Raw genomic sequence first — 18,436 nt, 5'->3', positions numbered from 1 at the left:
CGTGTTCACCAGGATGGTCTCGATCTCCTGACCTCGTGATCCGCCCATCTTGGCCTCCCAAAGTGCTGGGATTACAGGCTTGAGCCACCGCGCCCGGCCCTGGATTTTATTCTTTACCTGTGTTGTAGTTTAGTTGTAAGGGAGGGTAGTTAATTAGGGAAAAACAGTTTGGAGGATGGGAAGTATGAAATATTTACCAAGCACTGACCTTGTTAGGCACCATGCTAGGAACTTTCGTAGCTTTACTTTAATCTCCATACCAACCTGGGAGGCAATATCCTGTATTTATAGAGAAATGGAAACTTAAGTAAACAACTTATCGAAACATCTATTATGCTTGGTGTGGTGGCTCACGCCTCTAATTCCAACACTTTGGGAGGCCAAGGTTGACAGGTCATTTGAGGCCATGAGTTTGATACCAGCCTGGCCAACATGGCAAAACACCGTCTCTACTGAAAATACAAAAAAATTAGTGAGGCGTGGTGGTTGGTGCCTGTAGTCCCAGCTACTCGGCAGGCTGAGGCAGGAGAATGGCGTGAATCTGGGAGGCGGAGCTTGCGGAGAGCTGCGATCACACCACTGCACTCCAGCCTGGGCGAAAGAGCGAGACTCTGTCTCAAAAAAAAAAAAAAAAAAAATTGGCTGGGCGCGGTGGCTCACGCCTGTAATCCCAGCACTTTGGGAGGCTGAGGCGGGCAGATCATGAGGTCAGGAGTTCAAGACCAGGCTGGCCAACATGGTGAAACCCCATCTCTACTAAAAAATACAAAAATTAGCAGGGCGTGGTGGCAGGTGCCTGTAATCTGGAGGCTGGGGCGGGAGAATCACTTGAAACCAGAAGGCGGTCGTTGCAATGAGCCGAGATCGCGCCACTGCACTCCAGCCTGGCAATAAGAGCAAAACTTCATCTCAAAAAAAAAAAATTAGCCGAGAGTGGTGGTGTGTGCCTGTAGTCCCAACTACTCGGGAAACTGACGGATGAGAATCACTTGAACCTGGGAGGCAGAGGTTACAGTGAGCTGAGATTGCAACACTGCATTCCAGCCTGGGTGACAGAGTGAGACTCCGTCTCAAAAAAAAAAAAGTATGTGGGAGATGGCTCAGAGACTAAATGAGATACTTTTACAGTATTCTGGGGGAAGAAAAGATGATGAGGGCCTGAACCAGGACAGTGGGAATGGGAAACTGGGTGTGAAGAATGTGGTAGACATATTTGCTGACCAGTTTTTCAAAAACTAGAGAGGAGCAGCAGTTTAGGGTTAGGATTTGGGGATGTATTGGCTTTTGGAAATAGTTTCAGGTGCCTGTGATAGTAGCAGCAGCAAGGTGATAGTAGGCAGTTGGGAATCTGGAGCTCAGAGATTGTTGACAGGAATTTGAATTTTCAACCCTCAGGATAGGTAAAGGCATGGAAGTTTATGACTTCTCAAAGATTCTCGTAATAAGAATGACAGTTAACTCTGTACAGTGTCTAGCATATAGTTGTTTTGAATATGTACTTAAATGTATGTTCATTTAATTCTTATATTCTTGTGAGGTAGATATAACTAGCTCAGTTTTACTGATGAAGACATTAAAACACAGAAAAGAGTAAATAACTTTGCAAAGGGACATGAGATATGAAAGTAGAGCTAGTGTTCTAATTCTGCAGTGTGGTTCTAGAGCCAACACTAGTGAGAGAAAAGGACTATGGAAGAAATGCCCCAGAAATAACAAAATTTGAAAGATAAAGAGGGAGCAAGTGAAAGAGGTTGAGAGAGAATAGTCTTGAGTTTTTAGAAGGAGAACAAGGAATGGGCTATTCAGGTTGAGTATTCCTAATTTGAAAATCTGAAATGCCCCGAAGTCTGAAACTGAGTGCACACATGACACTGAAGAAAATGTTCATTGGAGCATTTCCTATTTTGGATTTTCAGATTAGGGATACTCGACCAGTATGTATCTACGAATATTCAAAAAATCTGAAATCTAAAGCATTTCTTATCCCAAAAATTTCAGATACAGGATACACAGCCTGTATGGAACTTCAAGCAGTAGGGTAGAGTATACTTACTCAGAGGCTACAGAGAGGTAACAGATGATTGCAGATGCCAGTGATGTCTGTTGAATAAAAAGCTGCTTTGCTGTTAGAAAGTTTTGATCTCCATACTTCATTCAAAAGACTCTGCATGTTTCTTTATCTTTCCAACCTCTTTGTACTCGCAGAATCAGTATCTTTCAACCTCTGTGTTCCAAGCCTTAACAAGCTATTATAAAGCTCTTTTGTTTGCCTAGTATGGACTGTTTTGGTAAATTAGACTATATAAAAATGTCTGAAATACAGAGTTGAATATGAAGAATGGCAGCATTCTGATTTTGATGTGGCTAAAGATTAATCCAGGGAGGACTGCTATTTTTCCATGCTTAAACATTTGTGGGACAAGGGCTAGTTGGCAGTGCATTCTGCTTACCTACAGAAGTAAAGATTACCCCCATAACATTTTTAGTTTTGGAATTCTTTTTTTCCCTCCAAACGAAACTTTTCTTGGAACCTCATGAACGATTTCTACATGTTCAGCTTGCTTTCTCCCAGAAGATACCTGAAGCATCTCTCCTATGAAGCATAATTTGAAACACTAGACGACAATGAATTTTTTTTTTTTTTTTTTTTTTTTTGAGACGGAGTCTCGCTCAGTCGCCCTGGCTAGAGTGCAGTGGCGTGATCTCGGCTCACTGCAAGCTCCACCTCCCAGGTTCACGCCATTCTCCTGCCTCAGTCTCCCAAGTAGCTGGGACTACAGGCACCCACCGCCATGCCCGGCTAACTTTTTGCATTTTTAGTAGAGACAGGGTTTCACCGTGTTAGCCAGGATGGTCTCGATCTCCTGACCTCATGATCCACCCGCCTTGGCCTCCCAAAGTGCTGGGATTACAGGCGTGAGCCACCGTGCCCGGCCTGACAATGAATTTTTAAAAATGGGAATGATGCATGGAAGATGAGGTAGAGGGATCTGTTTTGAGATGAGAGAAGTAGGGTGAGGATTCAGCAAGTTCAGCATCTCTTCTAAAGATGTTGGGTTATTTAGTCTGGGCGCAAGTTTGGAGGGACGAGGAAGAGTTACCCAGGAGGGAGATAGGGAAGGCTTACGGCATTGACTTTGCCTGCCTGCCTTTAAAGGACAGCATGATGAAGGACTGTTCTTGTAGTTCCTTAGGAGTTTTATGTAGAGGAGAAAAAAAAGGTCTGTTCTTTGAATTAGGGCAAACGTGTTCTCTTCTGCTTTTTTACATTCATCATTGAAATCCTGTAAGTCTGCACATGAGCAAGGAAAAAGTGGTAGCTCCGATTGTTGCTTCTTTCTCCTACACAAAGCAGGTAACAGTTTAAATATGCATGCTGCTGCCACCTCGTGGACCAAATTCTAGTTCCTGGGCCCAGTAAGTAGTACCCTAATGCTTTTCATCCCTTGCCGAATAAACAGATAGTCCTTTGTTGAACTGATTTAACTCCAGTTTGCCATTGGGAAAAGATATCAAGGAATTACAGTGTATCAAATGAAACATTCTAGGGCAGCATGTATTAAAGTACTAATTGACAGTGTGAGACCAAGTATAGAAGAATAGCTATAAAAAGTGTAGAAAATGAAAGAAATCACCCATAATTCCTGTACTACAACAAAACTATCTTGGCGTTTTTTCTTTTCTTTTCTTTTCTTTTCTTTTTTTTTTTTTTTTTTTGAGACAGAATCTCGCTCTGTCGCCCAGGCTGGGGTGCAGTGGCCGGATCTCAGCTCACTGCAAGCTCCGCCTCCCGGGTTTAGGCCATTCTCCTGCCTCAGCCTCCCGAGTAGCTGGGACTACAGGCGCCCGCCACCTCGCCCGGCTAGTTTTTTGTATTTTTTTAGTAGAGACGGGGTTTCACCGTGTTAGCCAGGATGGTCTCGATCTGACCTCGTGATCCGCCCGTCTTGGCCTCCCAAAGTGCTGGGATTACAGGCTTGAGCCACCGCGCCCGGCCTCTTTTCTTTACCTGTGTAATTAGTTTATACAGTTATAATCATCTTGTGTATAGTGTTCATTTCATCCTCTTTTTCTTAGTGCTTTAGGTATAATATTTACACATATTTAGGCATTTGCTGGATATCTATAAGGCACTTGTCATATATCCTCAATCTCTTGTAATAATGCTGTAAAAGAGTGAAGACTCTTCATCTGACAGGTAGAGACCTGAGATTCAATAAGGAAAAACTAGATCACTGCCTAGGAAGTAGAACTGGGATTTGTTTTACCACAAGGCTCTTTCTGTTTTTAGGTCATGCTATATCTTCATACTTATTTAAAATTGCTAATTGGCTGGGAAGGGTGGTTTACAGGTGTAAATCACTTGAACCTAGGAGTTGGAGACCAGCATGGGCAGCAAATAATAAAAAGAAATTAGCACCTGTGGTCCTAGCTGCCTGGGAGGCTGAGGTGGAAGGATCACCTGAGCCCAGGAGATTGAGGCTGCAGTGAACCAGAATCGTACCATGCACCCTAGTGTGGGCAACAGAGTGAGACCCTGTCTCCAAAAAAATAATAATAATGAAATTGCTAACTGTGTTTTAGTATCTGCTAATGCCTGTAGCCAGTCACCTCTTTGTGGACATATAAAGAGAACGTAATTAGTTGAAACATAAATATTTAAGCACTCAGTTTTAATTTTCCCATCACAAGTATCAAAATGGAGTGAATTAGATCTATTCTATATGACCTCCATGACCATTTGCTGAAGGGTGTGAAAGTTGCTGCCAATTACAGGCAGCAGGAATAAGGAAGAGTGTAAACGATTCTGGATAATGCACAGCGACAGGTTATTGTAAGTAGGACTGTTTTAGTCTACCCCATTGTCATGTTATACATGAACTGCCAGGTTACCTCACTTTGGTGGCAGAGCTAGAATTAGAGCCCAGATAAGTTCTTGACTAATTCAACATTATGGCAAAAGTTACTTTAGTTGAGTTTGTGGGCCTGCACAGTGGTGAGGAGAGGGAAGTACGCTGGACCTGGATGTGAGAGCTTCAGTGTATAAATTCCAAAAAATGGTAATGGATTTAAAACAACTTTTGAGTCACCTTGAAAGTTTAAAAAATATATTGATAACCTGGGTTCTACTTACAAACTTAACTAAATTAGAAATTTTATTTAGTAAGCTCCCTAGGTATTTCTTGTAGGATTAGAAATGATTGAAGAGAAGTTTTTCAGTTAGTACAAAAAGTACCCTCTGAGAGTTCTTACTTTGAGATTCTTGTTCTCCTTTACCTACTGAATGAGCATCTTTGGAGGTAAGGCCTTGGAATCTGCATTTTATCGGCTCTACAGGTGATTCTCTTGTATTTTAAATTTGCATATATAAAGTTGATACTGGTAGAGCCTGAATTACGGATGTTGTGGTCTTGCTAATAAATGTATAGGTACTGGAAAGGCCCAGGGCTCTGGAGGAAGAGTTGGTTTCATATCTGCCACTGTCATGAATACTGAACAAGGAAAATCATCTGAGCCTAAATATCTTTAAAACTTAGGGAAAATACCTAATTGGGTTAATAGGAAGACTAGATATACAATCATGCATCTCTTAGCGATGGGGATATGTTCCGAGAAATGCATTGTCCGGTGATTTTGTCCTGCAAACATTGTGTACTTACGGAAACCTAGATGGTAGAGCCTACGACACACTTAGGCTATATGGTATAGTCTATTGCTCCTGGGCTACCAACCTGTACAGCATGTTACTGTACTGAATAGTATAGGCAGTTGTAACACAATGATAAGTATTTGTGTATCTAAACACAGAAAATGTACATTAAAATACAGTTTAAAGGATATAAAAGGGGACTGGGTACGGTGGTGCATGCCTATAATCCCAGCACTTTGGGAGGCTGAGGTGGGTGGCTTACTTGAGGCCAGGAGTTGGAGACTGGCCTGGCCAACATGGTGAAACACCATCTCTACTAAAAATACAAAACCTAGCGGGGCGTGTTGGTGTACACCTGTAATCCCAGCTACAGGGGAGGCTGAGACATGAGAATTGCTTGAACCCGGGAGGCGGAGGTTGCAGTGAGCTGAGATTGTGCCACTGTGCTCCAGCGTGGGCAACAGAGCAAGACTTTTAAAAAAAAGAGAAAAAGAAAAAGTTACCTTTTTAACGTCTTTTTAAAAACTATGGCAAACACATTAGCGTAGACCTACACAGCCTCGGGATCATCAATATCACTGTCTTGACCGCCACATCTTGTTCCATTGGAAAGTCTTCAGAAGCAGTAATACACAGCTGTCATCTCCTATGATAATAGTGCCTTCTTCTGGAATACCTCCTGAAGGACCTGTCAGAGGCTATTTTACAATTAGCCTTTTAATAAGTAGTACATTCTAAAACAATGATTAAAAGTATAGTTATATAGTAAATATATATGCCAATAACATAGGTTTTTTTTTTGTGAGATGGAGTCTTGCTCTGTCGCCCAGGCTGGAGTGCAGTGGTGTGATCTTGGCTTACTGCAGCCTCCACCTCCCAGGTTCAAGCGAATTCTCCTGCATCAGCCTCCCAAGTAGCTGGGACTACAGGCAGTGCCACTACACCCAGCTGATTTTTGTACTTATTGTAGAGACGTGGTTTCACCATGCTGGCCAGGCTGGTCTCAAACTCCTGACCTCAGGTGATCCACCTGCCTTGGCCTCCCAAAGTGGTGGAATTACAGGTGTGAGCCACCACACTTGGCCGAGTTTGTTATTAAGTATTATTTATTATACATAATTTTACGTGCTATAGTTTTATACGACTTGCAGTGCAGTAGGTTTGTTTACAGTAGCATTACCACAAACAAGTGAGTAATGTTTTGTGCTACATCCTTAGAGTGGCTTCGACATTGCTAGGTGATGGGAATTTCTCAGCTCCATTGTAGTCTTACTGATCCGTCATTGACTGAAATGTCATTATATCGTGCATGAGTGTGTGTGTGTGTGTGTGTGTGTGTGTGTATATATTGTTTTTTTTTGAGACGGAGTCTCACTCTGTGGGCACGCTGGAGTGCAGTGGCATGATCTCGGCTCACTGCAGCCTCCACTTCCTGGATTCAAGCAATTCTCCTGCCTCAGGCTCCCGAGTAGCTGGGGCTACAGGTGCGCGCCACCATGCCTGGCTAATTTTTGTATTTTTAGCAGAGATGGGGTTTCACCATGTTGGCCAGGATGGTCTCGATCTCTTGACCTCGTGATCTGCCCGTCTCGGCCTCCCAAAGTGTTAGGATTACAGGCGTGAGCCACCGCGTCCGGCCTATCTATCTATCTATCTATCTAGCTATCTATCTCTATATATATATATATATATTTTTTTTTTTTTTTTGAGAGAAGGCCTCACTGTGTCACCCAGGCTGGAGTGTAGTGGTGTAATCACAACTCATTGCAGCTTTGACCTGCTGGGCTTAAAAGCATTCTTTTTCTTGCAGCCTTCTGAGTAGCTGGGACCACACGGGTGCTCGCCACTATGCCTGGCTAATTAAAAAAAATTTTTTTAATCGGGCGCGGTGGCTCAAGCCTGTAATCCCAGCACTTTGGGAGACTGAGACGGGCAGATCACAAGGTCAGCAGATCAAGACCGAGGTGGCGGGTGTCTGTAGTCCCAGCTACTCAGGAGGCTGAGGCAGGAGAATGGCGTAAACCCGGGAGGCAATGCTTGCAGTGAGCTGAGATCCGGCCACTGCACTCCAGCCTGGGCGCCTGGGCGACAGAGTGAGACTCCGTCTCAAAAAAAAAAAAAAAATTTTTTTTTTTGTGGAGATAAGGTTTCACTGTGTTGCCCAGGCTGTTCTTGAATTCCTGGGCTTAAGCAATCCTCCTCCTTTGGCCTCTCGGTGTTAGGATTCTAGGTGTGAGCCACCATGCCCGGCCTAATTTTTAAAAATTTCTGGCCGGGCGTGGTGGCTTAATGCCTGTAATCGCAGTACTTAGGGAGGCCAAGGCAGGTGGATCACCTGAGGTCGGGAGTTCAAGACCAGCCTGACCAACATGGAGAAACCCCGTCTCTACTAAAAATACAAAATTAGCTGGGTGTGGTGGCACATGCATGTAATCACAGCTTCTCAGGAGGCTGAGGCAGGAGAATCGCTTGAACATGGAAGGCGGAGGTTGCGTTGAGCCGAGATTGCGCCATTGCACTCTAGGCAACAAGAGCAAAACTCTGTCTCAAATTCTAGTAGAGTCACGTTCTCAGTATTTTGCCCAGGCTGGTCTGAAACTACTGTTCCCAGCCTCCCAAAGTGCTGGGCTTGTAGGCAGGAGGTACCATAGCCAAAATAGATATTTTGAATGAAATATTACAATTCTGCTTTAAATTGGAGAACTGATGAAAAATACTTTGTCTCTTTACCTGGGGAAGTTAGCATCTTAATTATATATAACTTGATGTTTCTGCCATTGGATTTATTTAACTTATGGCATTGGAGACTATAAAGATTGATTCTATTAAACCTTATCAAGCAATGGAAGTAATTTTTGTGTAATCGTATCACTTTTAAAAATACATTTTCCTAGCCGGCACAGTGGCTCACGCCTGTAATCCCAGCACTTTGGGAGGCCGAGGCGGGCGGATCATGAGGTCAGGAGATCGAGACCATCCTGGCTAACATGGTGAAACCCCAACTGTACTAAAAATACAAAAAATTAGCCGGGTGTGATGGCGGGTACCTGTAGTCCCAGCTACTCAGGAGGCTGAGGCAGGAGAATGGTGTGAACCGGGGAGGCGGAGCTTGCAGTGAGCGGAGATCGCACCACTGCACTCCAGCCTGGGCAACAGAGTGAGACTCTGTCTAAGCATTTTATATTATCAGCTGGGGTGCTGAACTTTGGGTTTCTTTCAAGGTTCATGGGGGCATAGGAAAAACTAGTTGAGAGCTCTATAGATTTAATTTTGTGGGAGGGATAAACATTTACCAGATTTTAATGTTAATAAAATTATATCCAAGTAAATATGAATATGCCTTAGTTGTGTTTTATGGCCCACTTAAAAGTGAAGGGAGAGGGAGGGATAGAACAGTGCAGTAGTAAGTAGAAAGGTTATTAAGCTTAAATACAGGAAAGGCAAATAGGCAGATTTACTATATTATGTATATTATATGAAGAGATTGTATATGTGCAGACTTTAACATTGCCACCTTATGGCTCTTTGTATATTTCCTCCAGAGACTGAATTTTCTATTTTATTTTATTTTTCTTTTTTATTTTTGAGACAGAGTCTAGCTCTGCTGGCCAGGTGTGAGTGCAGTGGCACGATCTTGGCTTACCTGGGTTCAAGTGATTGATTCTCCTGCCTTAGCCTCCCGAGTAGCTGGGACTACAGGCGTGTGCCACCATGCTCCCCTAATTTTTGTGTTTTTAGTAGAGATGGGGTTTCACAATGTTGGCCAGGCCTGTCTTGAGCTACTAACCTCAGGTGATCCACCTGCCTCGGCCTCCCAAAATGCTGGGATTACAGGCGTGAGCCACTGCACCGACCGAGTTTTCTATTTTGTAATCATAGATTTAAAGTGAGGAGGGGCTAACGTAGATGGGTGGATAGAGGTGTGGACATTATTTCTGGTTATTTAAGCCACAGACCAGATCTGTCTGGATTTGTAGTTTCCTAATTCATAGTTAATATCTTTTTTTTTTTTTTGGAGGCAGAGTCTTGCTCTGTCACCCAGGCTAGAGTGCAGTGGCGCGATCTTGGCTCACCGCAAGCTCCGCCTCCCGGGTTCATGCCATTCTCCTGCCTCAGCCTCCCAAGTAGCTGGGACTACAGGTGCCCGCCACCACACCCGGCTAATTTTTTTGTATTTTTGGTAGAGATGGGGTTTCACCGTGTTAGCCAGGATGGTCTCGATGTCCTGACCTCGTGATCCGCCCGCCTTGGCCTCCCAAAGTGCTGGGATTACAGGCTTGAGCCACCGCGCCTGGCCCATAGTTAGTATCTTTTTTTTTTTCTGTTGCCCAGGCTGGAGTGCAGTGGCCGGATCTCAGCTCACTGCAAGCTCCGCCTCCCGGGTTTACGCCATTCTCCTGCCTCAGCCTCCCAAGTAGCTGGGACTACAGGCGCCCGCCACCACGCCTGGCTAGTTTTTTGTATTTTTTAGTAGAGACGGGGTTTCACCGTGTTAGCCAGGATGGTCTCGATCTCCTGACCTCGTGATCCGCCCGTCTCGGCCTCCCAAAGTGCTGGGATTACAGGTATGAGCCACCGCGCCTGGCCTAGTTAATATCTTTAATGTTTTTATTTGAGACAGAGTTTCGATCTTTTTCTCAGGTTGGACTGAAGTGGCGTGATCTTGGTTCACTGCAACCTCTGCCCCCTGGGTTCAAGCAATTCTCCTGCCTCAGCCTCCTGAGTAGCTGGGATTATAGGTGCCTGCCACCAGGCCCAGCTACTTTTTTATTTTTTATTTTTACTTTTTATTTTTGAGATGGAGTCTCGCTCTGCTGCTCAGGCTGGAGTGCAGTGGTGCGATCTTGGCTCAGTGCAATCTCCGCCACCCGGGTTCAAGTGATTTTCCTGCCTCAGCCTCCCTAGTAGCTGGAATTACTGGTATGTGCCACAACTGTGGCTAATTTTGTATTTTTACTGGAGACGGGGTTTCTTCATGTTGGTCAGGCTGGTCTCAAACTCCTGACCTCAGGTGATCTGCCTGCCTCTGCCTCCCAAAGTGCTGAGATTACAGGCATGAGCCACTGTGCCCGGCCCAATTTTTAATTTTTATTTACTTTTATTTTTATTTTTTTGAGATGTAGTTTTGCTCTGTCACCCAGGCTGGAGTGCATGACGTGATCTTGGCTCACTGCATCCCCTGCCTCCTGGGTTTAAGCAATTCTCTGCCTCAGCCTCCCGAGTAGCTGGGATTACAGGAGCCCACCACCACGCCTGGCAAATTTTTTTTGCATTTTAGTAGAGACAGAGTTTCACCATGTTGCCCAGGCTGATCTTGAACTCCTGACCTCGTGATCCACCCGCCTCGGTCTCCGAAAGTGCTGGGGTTACAGGCATGAGCCACTGCGTCCAGCCCCAATTTTTTTATTTCTAGTAGAGTTGGGGTTTTGCCATGTTGGCCATGCTGGTCTCGAACTCTTAACCTCAGGTGATCCACCCTCCTCGTCCTCCCAGAGTGCTAGGATTACAGGCGTGAGCGCCTGTGCCGGGCCTTAATGTTTTTTGTTTTTTTTTTAAGATGAAGTCTCACTATGTTCTCTAGGCTGCAGGTCAGTGGCTATTCACAGGTGTGATCATAGTTCATTACAGACTCAAATTCCTGGGCTCAGATGATTCTGTTGCTTTCAGCCTCCCAAGTAGCTGGGACTGAATAAGGTGTAAGCCCTCTGTGCCTGATTTAAATTCATCTTCATCTGTCACCCATACTGGAGAGCAGTGGTGCAGTCTCGGCTCACCGCAGCCTCCTGCCTCAGCCTCCCCAGTAGCTGGGACTGCAGGTGTGTGCTAGCACACTGGTAATTTTTGTATTTTTTTTTTTGTGGAGATGAAGTTTTGCCACCTTGCCCAGGCTGTTCTCGAACTCTGGCCTTAAGTGATCTACCTGCCTTGGCCTCAAAGTACTGAGATTACAGGCATGAGCCACCGCATGCAGCCTGTAGTTATATAAGCATTGAAGTTTTATTAAGTGTTAAACATAACTTAGTGTACCTTTTTTGCAGAAGAAATAATTTCTTCCCTTCCTCCCAGTTTTATGTTTTGAAATACATTAAAAAAATTTTTTTTTGAGAGACAGGGCCTCTGTCACCCAGGCTGCCAGGCTGGAGTGTAGTGGTGGCATCCTAGCTCACTGTAACCTCCGACTCCTGGGTTCAAGCTCTCTTCCCACCTCAGCCTCCCAAGTAGCTAATCCAAGTAGCTAGGATTATAGGCATGCACCACCACATCCAGCTAAGTTTAAATTTTTTTATTTTATTTTATTTTTTTCGGTAGAGATAGGGTCTCACTATCTTGCTAAAGGCTGGTCTTGAACTCCTGGCCTCGAGCACTTCCCCTGCCTCAGCCTTCCAAAGTGTGAGCAGCAGATGTGAGCTACCATGCTGGGCGTTGAAATAATTTCAGATTTACTCTTCCTCATTTGCCACATTTGCTTTATCATTTGAATGTTTTTGAAAATGTGTGTATATAATGTTTTCCTGAGCCATTTGAGAGTTACGGTCTAGACATCATGTCATCTCTCCTAGGTATTTTGGTGTGTAGTTCCCCAGAACAAAGACATGCAGTTACATAACCACAGTGCATTTATCAAAATCAGGAAATTTAATTGAGACAATGTTGTTACCCACAGATCTTATTCAGACTTTATCAGTTGTCTTAATGTCCTTGATAGCAGTTTTTTTGTGGTCCAGGTTCCAGTCCATGAACATTTGGAGACCATGGTTTCTTGTCTCCTAAGTTGTTATTTGTTGTTTTCATTGTTTTGAGACAGGGTCTCATTCTGTTGCCTGGGCAGAGTGCAGTGGCATGATCATGGCTCACTGCTGCCTTGACCTCCCTGGACTTGTGATTTCCCAGGTTGCTGGGACTGTAGGTGCATGCCACCACACCCAGCTAATTTGTGTCTGTGTGTATTTGTAATGTAAGACACGGGCTTTGCCATGTTGCCTACGCTGGTCTTGAACTCCTGTGCCCAAGCTATCTGCCAGCTTCCGCCTCCCAAAGTGCTGGGATTACAGGAGTGAGCTACTGCGCCCAGCCCTCCTTAGTCAGTCTTCACTGGTTTGAAGTGAAGTTGTATCCTTCTCAGTGCATCATACTAGGAAGTACAAGATGTCTGTTTATGCCATTACTGATAAAGTTAACTTTGGTCACTTTGGGTAAGGTATTGTCCACCAGGTTCTCCACTTAATTTTTTTTTTTTTAATACGTGGGAAAATAGTTTGACACTATGTAAATAATTTGTTTCTCATCAAACCGTCTCCTTTTAATTCTAGCATTGATTGATAATTCTTGCTTGATTAAGGTATTACTATGATAGGTGTTCACTTATCATTCATTAATATTATGTAACGCTCAAGTCACAGATTTGGCCAGCGGGAGGTCCTTCAAGAAGGATCCTACTGATGCCCTGGATTCTTACTCTGTTTCCAATCTATACTTTTCCTTCTCTCTCTCTCTCTCTCTCTTTTTTTTTTTTTTTTTTTTTTTTTTTGAGACGGAGTCTCGCTCTGTCGCCCAGGCTGGAGTGCAATGGCGCGATCTCCGCTCACTGCAAGCTCCGCCTCCCGGGATCCCGCCATTCTCCTGCCTCAGCCTCCTGAGTAGCTGGGACTACAGGCGCCCGCCATCGCGCCCGGCTAATTTTTTTGTATTTTTAGTAGAGACGGGGTTTCACCGTGTTAGCCAGGATGGTCTCGATCTCCTGACCTTGTGATCCGCCCGCCTCGGCCTCCCAAAGTGCTGGGATTACAGGCGTGAGCCACCACGCCCGGCGCCTCTCTTTTTTTTTTTTTAAAGATTGGGTCTCATTTTGTCACCCAGGCTGGAGTATAGTGGTGCGATCAGGGCTCACTACAGCTTTGACCTCCTGGGCTTAAGCCATCCTTCCACTTCACCCTCCCAAGTAGCTGGGACCACAGGCACATGCCACCACCATGCCTGGCTAATTAAAATAATTTGTTTTGGTAGAGACAGGGTCGCCATATATTGGCCAGGTTGGTCTTGAACTCCTGGCCTCAGGCAGTCTATCTGCCTTGGCCTCCCAAATTGTTGGGATTACAGGTGTGAGCCACCACTCCTGGCTGTCTTCGTGTTGTTGTGCTAAAATTGAGAAAGTTTGACTTTTGAAGCAGTATTGAACATAGGTATTTGTGAGACTTAAAATTGTACATTATAAAGAGGAACAAATTGGTGTTTAAAGAATGAGACAATGCTGTAGTAAGTATAATTACATGATGCTGTTTTGAATTTTTTCTTGACAATTTTAAATGCTATTAAGCATGCCGACAACTTAAATATAATAAACATGTTTCTTAGGAAAAAGCACATCTGTAGTCTAAGTTTCTAATTCAGTGTTACAATTTGGGAAAAATAATTTATTGTCTGTATTTCTAGGGTTGCATTAAGAGATAATAGGTGGAATTTTGTTTTATTCATTTTTATTTTATTTATTTATTTATTTATTTGAGATGGAGTCTCGCTTTGTCTCCCAGGCTGGAGTGCAGTGGCACTATCTCGGCTCACTGCAAGCTCTGCCTCCCAGGTTCACGCCGTTCTCCTGCTTCAGCCTCCTGAGTAGCTGAGACTACAGGTGCCCGCCACCATGCCCAGCTGATTTTTTGTATTTTTAGTAGAGATGAGGTTTCACCATGTTAGCCGGGATAGTCTCGATCTCCTGACCTCATAATCCGCCCGCCTCGGCCTCCCAAAGTGCTGGGATTACAGGCGTGAACCACCGCGCCCAGCTGGAATTTTATTTAAAAGTCAATCTTAGCCTGTTATCCACTTCTTAACTTGTAAGCAGTTTTTTTTTTTTTTTTTTTTTTTTTTTTGGGAGATAGTCTTGCTGTGTCGCCCAGGCTGGAGTGCAGTGGTGTGATCTCGGCTCACTGCAAGCTCCGCCTCCCGGGTTCACGCCATTCTCCTGCCTCAGCCTCCCGAGTAGCTGGTACTACAGGTGCCCGACACCACGCCCGGCTAATTTTTTGTATTTTTAGTAGAGATGGGGTTTTACCATGTTAGCCAAGATGGTCTCAATCTCCTGACCTCATGATCCACCTGCCTCTGCCTCCCAAAGTGCTGGGATTACAGGCTTGAGCCACCACGCCCAGCCATAAACAGTGATTCTTAAGAAAATGAGCATTGGGATTTATTTCAGGGAAAACATAAGTATTGTAGTTGGATTACCACCTCCCTAGGGAAAGAGGCCAAATGTGTGGGGTTTTTTTTTTTTTTTCCATCTGTGGACCAAGGGCTTTCTGTATGTCAGCTTATTAATTCTCCATAACCCTGTGAGATACTTATCTTCACTTTACAGAAAAGGAAATTGAGGGCTTATGAGTATGTCCAAGGCCTTGGGACTAGTTTGGGATTTGAATTTAGGTCAGTCTGACTCTTAACACTCTAGTGTACTATGTATGTATGTATACTGCTTTATCTGACCAGTCATGTATGTTTGGGTTACTTCCATCAGGCCCATATTTTTGGGGGGCCTGACAACTAAGTATTAATCTAAACAGTAATTTAATAGGAAAGCATGTAATGAATTTTCTTTTTTTTTTTTTTTTTGAGACGGAGTCTTGCTCTGTCCCCCAGGCTGGAGCGCAGTGGCCGGATCTCAGCTCACTGCAAGCTCCGCCTCCCGGGTTCACGCCATTCTCCCGCCTCAGCCTCCCGAGTAGCTGGGACTACAGGCGCCCGCCGCCTCACCCGGCTAGTTTTTTGTATTTTTTAGTAGAGACGGGGTTTCACCGTTTTAGCCAGGATGGTCTCGATCTCCTGACCTCGTGATCCGCCCATCTCGGCCTCCCAAAGTGCTAGGATTACAGGCTTGAGCCACCACGCCCGGCCTGAATTTTCAAGTCAAAAATAATTTTGCATTAAGATGTTGAAGTGTTTAAAACAAAATAAAAGCCAGTTTTTCTTTGTGGGGAATGTTCTACTTAGAATAATTAATTTTCTAATAATTCTAAATAATTAAATTTCTGTTGTTACTCTGTGAAGTTTTTAAATTCATAAGCAAGCATGTTCAGATAATTTTTAACCATTTCACCTTTTTTCTTACCTCTGTAGGAACGTCAAGGTCGTGGGAAATAAAAGGCAGTTCTACACAGACTGCAGCAACGGTTGCATCTGCATATCCTAAGAGGAAAAAATGACCTTCAAGAGAATTAGGACTTTTTTCTTAATTTCACTGACTTCAGAGACGATTGCAGACTTGCAGTTTAAGTATTGGAATTTCACAAAAGACATAGGACTTAACTGGAAAATGAAAAAAAAAAAAAAAAGAAAAAGAAAAAACTAAACAAAAATCCCTCTAGGTAGTTTAGGTGAAAAATGTCCCTTTTATTTTGGCTTTGGTTGTGATTTCAGAGCATAATGCTTTGTTTTTTTGTCTTTTTACTATGTTTTTCGGATTTTTAAGTCCGTAAGTGCATACAGTTTTCTCTAATTTTTAAACCCTTTCCTCCTCCCATTTTGACATTTGCACTTGGAGAACACTTGAGTTGTGAAGGTTTTGGGCATCCACCCCAGAAAGTGGGAATTTGATTTTACCCTTCCGAACTGGAAGAACATTTTTATGAAGAATTTTTGTCCGGGAGAATATAACAGTGTTACCCAAGGTTGTGTCTTTAAGGGTGGTTCATTTTCTCTGACCTTTTGTTACTCAAAGTAAAGTACTAGGAGTCCTAAGAAATGTTCTGTTCTTGTACATTATACTGATTAAGTCAGGATTAATTTGATTTCAAAGCTAAGAACAGTGGTAAAAACTCGTTTACAGAAATGCATTTTGGAAGAGAAAAATACTGTAAAACGTGTAGTGAATGTTTCTTCAGTTTCTTGTTCAGCCAATGAGGAAAGGGCATTGCCTTTCTTTTTACCATTAATCACTTCTCAATAAACGTGAGATCCTGTTGAGCATCACTTCTAGTACCATTTAGTATTATTTGAGTCTGCTGTATTTTATGAAATATTTGGAGTATAAGGTATAACAGGTGAGATGGCAACTAATTTTAGAGCGTTTGTGCTGAGAGTAAACACTTCAGGCTTGCTTTGTATTCAGGGCCGGTTAACTAGGACCTCTGCAAAAGCAAGGTGGGCCAATATTCATAATGCTTTATTTCTAGATACTTTGCAGAGAATGTAGAGTCATTGCTAAATCATTTGTTCAACAAATATTAGACTGTTGGGTGCCTGGCACTATGCTTAACTCTGTGGAATTTGGCCAGTTATCTTTGATGCAGAGGAAGTAGAGCCCAGGAAATAAGTGTTCAATTTGAAATATGGTTTTAGACAATATTCCATATGGATGCAGATCCCTGACAATAAAATTTCTGTGGGCTTGGGTCTTTGGGAACCTTGTAACAACTGTAATAGCATTTAATTTCTTCTTTATATTTTCAACAGTTTTAGAGGCTTCTCTATCTTAAAAGATTGTTACCTCTTAAGATGTTCCCATTTTAGGCTGGGCACAGTGGCTCATGCCTGTAATCTCAGGACTTTGGGAGGCTGAGGCAGGTGGATTACTTAAGGTCAGGAATTTGAGACCAGCCTGGCCGACATGGTGAAACCCTCTCTCTACAAAAATTAGCTGGGGGATGGTGGTGCATGCTTGTAATCCCAGCTACTTTGGAGGCTGAGGCAGGAGAATCGCTTGAACCCAGGAGGTGGAGGTTACAGTGAGCCAAGATTGCACCACAGCACTCCAGCCTGGTGACACAGCAAGACTCTGTCTCAAAAAAAAAAAAAAAAGTTTCCATTTTAGAGTTGCATGTGTGAAAACATCTAAATACTAAGAAAGGATTATAGAAATGGATTTTAATACTGTTGGACAGAGTTGTGCCCTCAAAATTACTGAGTTCTACACAGCCCAGGATAGTAAAGTCAGGAGTGCCAATAAAATTGTTAAATACTGGTTTCTAAATTCCTTCTGGCCGGGCGCGGTGGCTCAAGCCTGTAATCCCAGCACTTTGGGAGGCCGAGGCGGGTGGATCACGAGGTGAGGAGATCGAGACTATCCTGGCTAACATGGTGAAATCCCGTCTCTACTAAAAATACAAAAAACTAGCCGGGCGTGGTGGCGGGCGCCTGTAGTCTCAGCTACTTGGGAGGCTGAGGCGGGAGAATGGCGTGAACCCGGGAGGCGGAGCTTGCAGTGAGCCGAGATCACGCCACTGCACTCCAGCCTGGGAGACACAGCGAGACTCCGTCTCAAAAAAAAAAAAAAAAAAAAAAAAATTTCCTTCCTTCCTCTCCTTTGTCTCCTTCCTCTCCTTCCTCTCCTTCCTCTCCCCCCTCTCCCCCTTCCCCCCCTTCCTTCCTTTTTTTTTTTTTTTTTGAGACGGAGTCTCGCTCTGTCGCCCAGGCTGGAGTGCAGTGGCCGGATCTCAGCTCACTGCAAGCTCTGACTCCCGGGTTTACACCATTCTCCTGCCTCAGTCTCCCGAGTAGCTGGGACTACAGGCGCCCGCCACCTCACCTGGCTAGTTTTTTGTATTTTTTAGTAGAGACGGGGTTTCACCGTATTAGCAAGGATGGTCTCGATCTCCTGACCTCATGATCCGCCCGTCTCGGCCTCCCAAAGTGCTGGGATTACAGGCTTGAGCCACTGCGCCCGGCCTGAGCCACCACGCCCGGCCCTTCCTTTCTTTCCTTCCCCTCCCTCCCTCCCTTCCTTCCCTTTTTTCCTTACTTCCTTTTTTCCTCTTTCCTTTTCCTCCTTTCTTTCCTTCTCTCCCCTCTCTCTCCCTC

General features: G+C 44.1%; 1 protein-coding gene across 1 annotated transcript in view; it reads left to right on the top strand.

Moving 5' to 3' along the window:
• YTHDF2 (YTH N6-methyladenosine RNA binding protein F2) overlaps positions 1 to 16,609 on the top strand; it is a 34,727-nt gene extending 18,118 nt beyond the window's left edge. Inside the window, exon 5 of the mRNA XM_065526399.1 lies at positions 15,758 to 16,609. Coding sequence (XP_065382471.1) covers positions 15,758 to 15,781 — 24 coding nt within the window. The 3' untranslated portion in view covers positions 15,782 to 16,609. The remainder of the gene's footprint in view (positions 1 to 15,757) is intronic.
• Positions 16,610 to 18,436: the final 1,827 nt, after the last annotated feature.

The sequence above is a fragment of the Macaca fascicularis genome, chromosome 1 (assembly GCF_037993035.2).
Source record: "Macaca fascicularis isolate 582-1 chromosome 1, T2T-MFA8v1.1".
NCBI lineage: Eukaryota > Metazoa > Chordata > Mammalia > Primates > Cercopithecidae > Macaca > Macaca fascicularis.
Note: the sequence above shows the minus strand (reverse complement) of the source record. Positions and strands in the feature narration are given on the sequence as shown.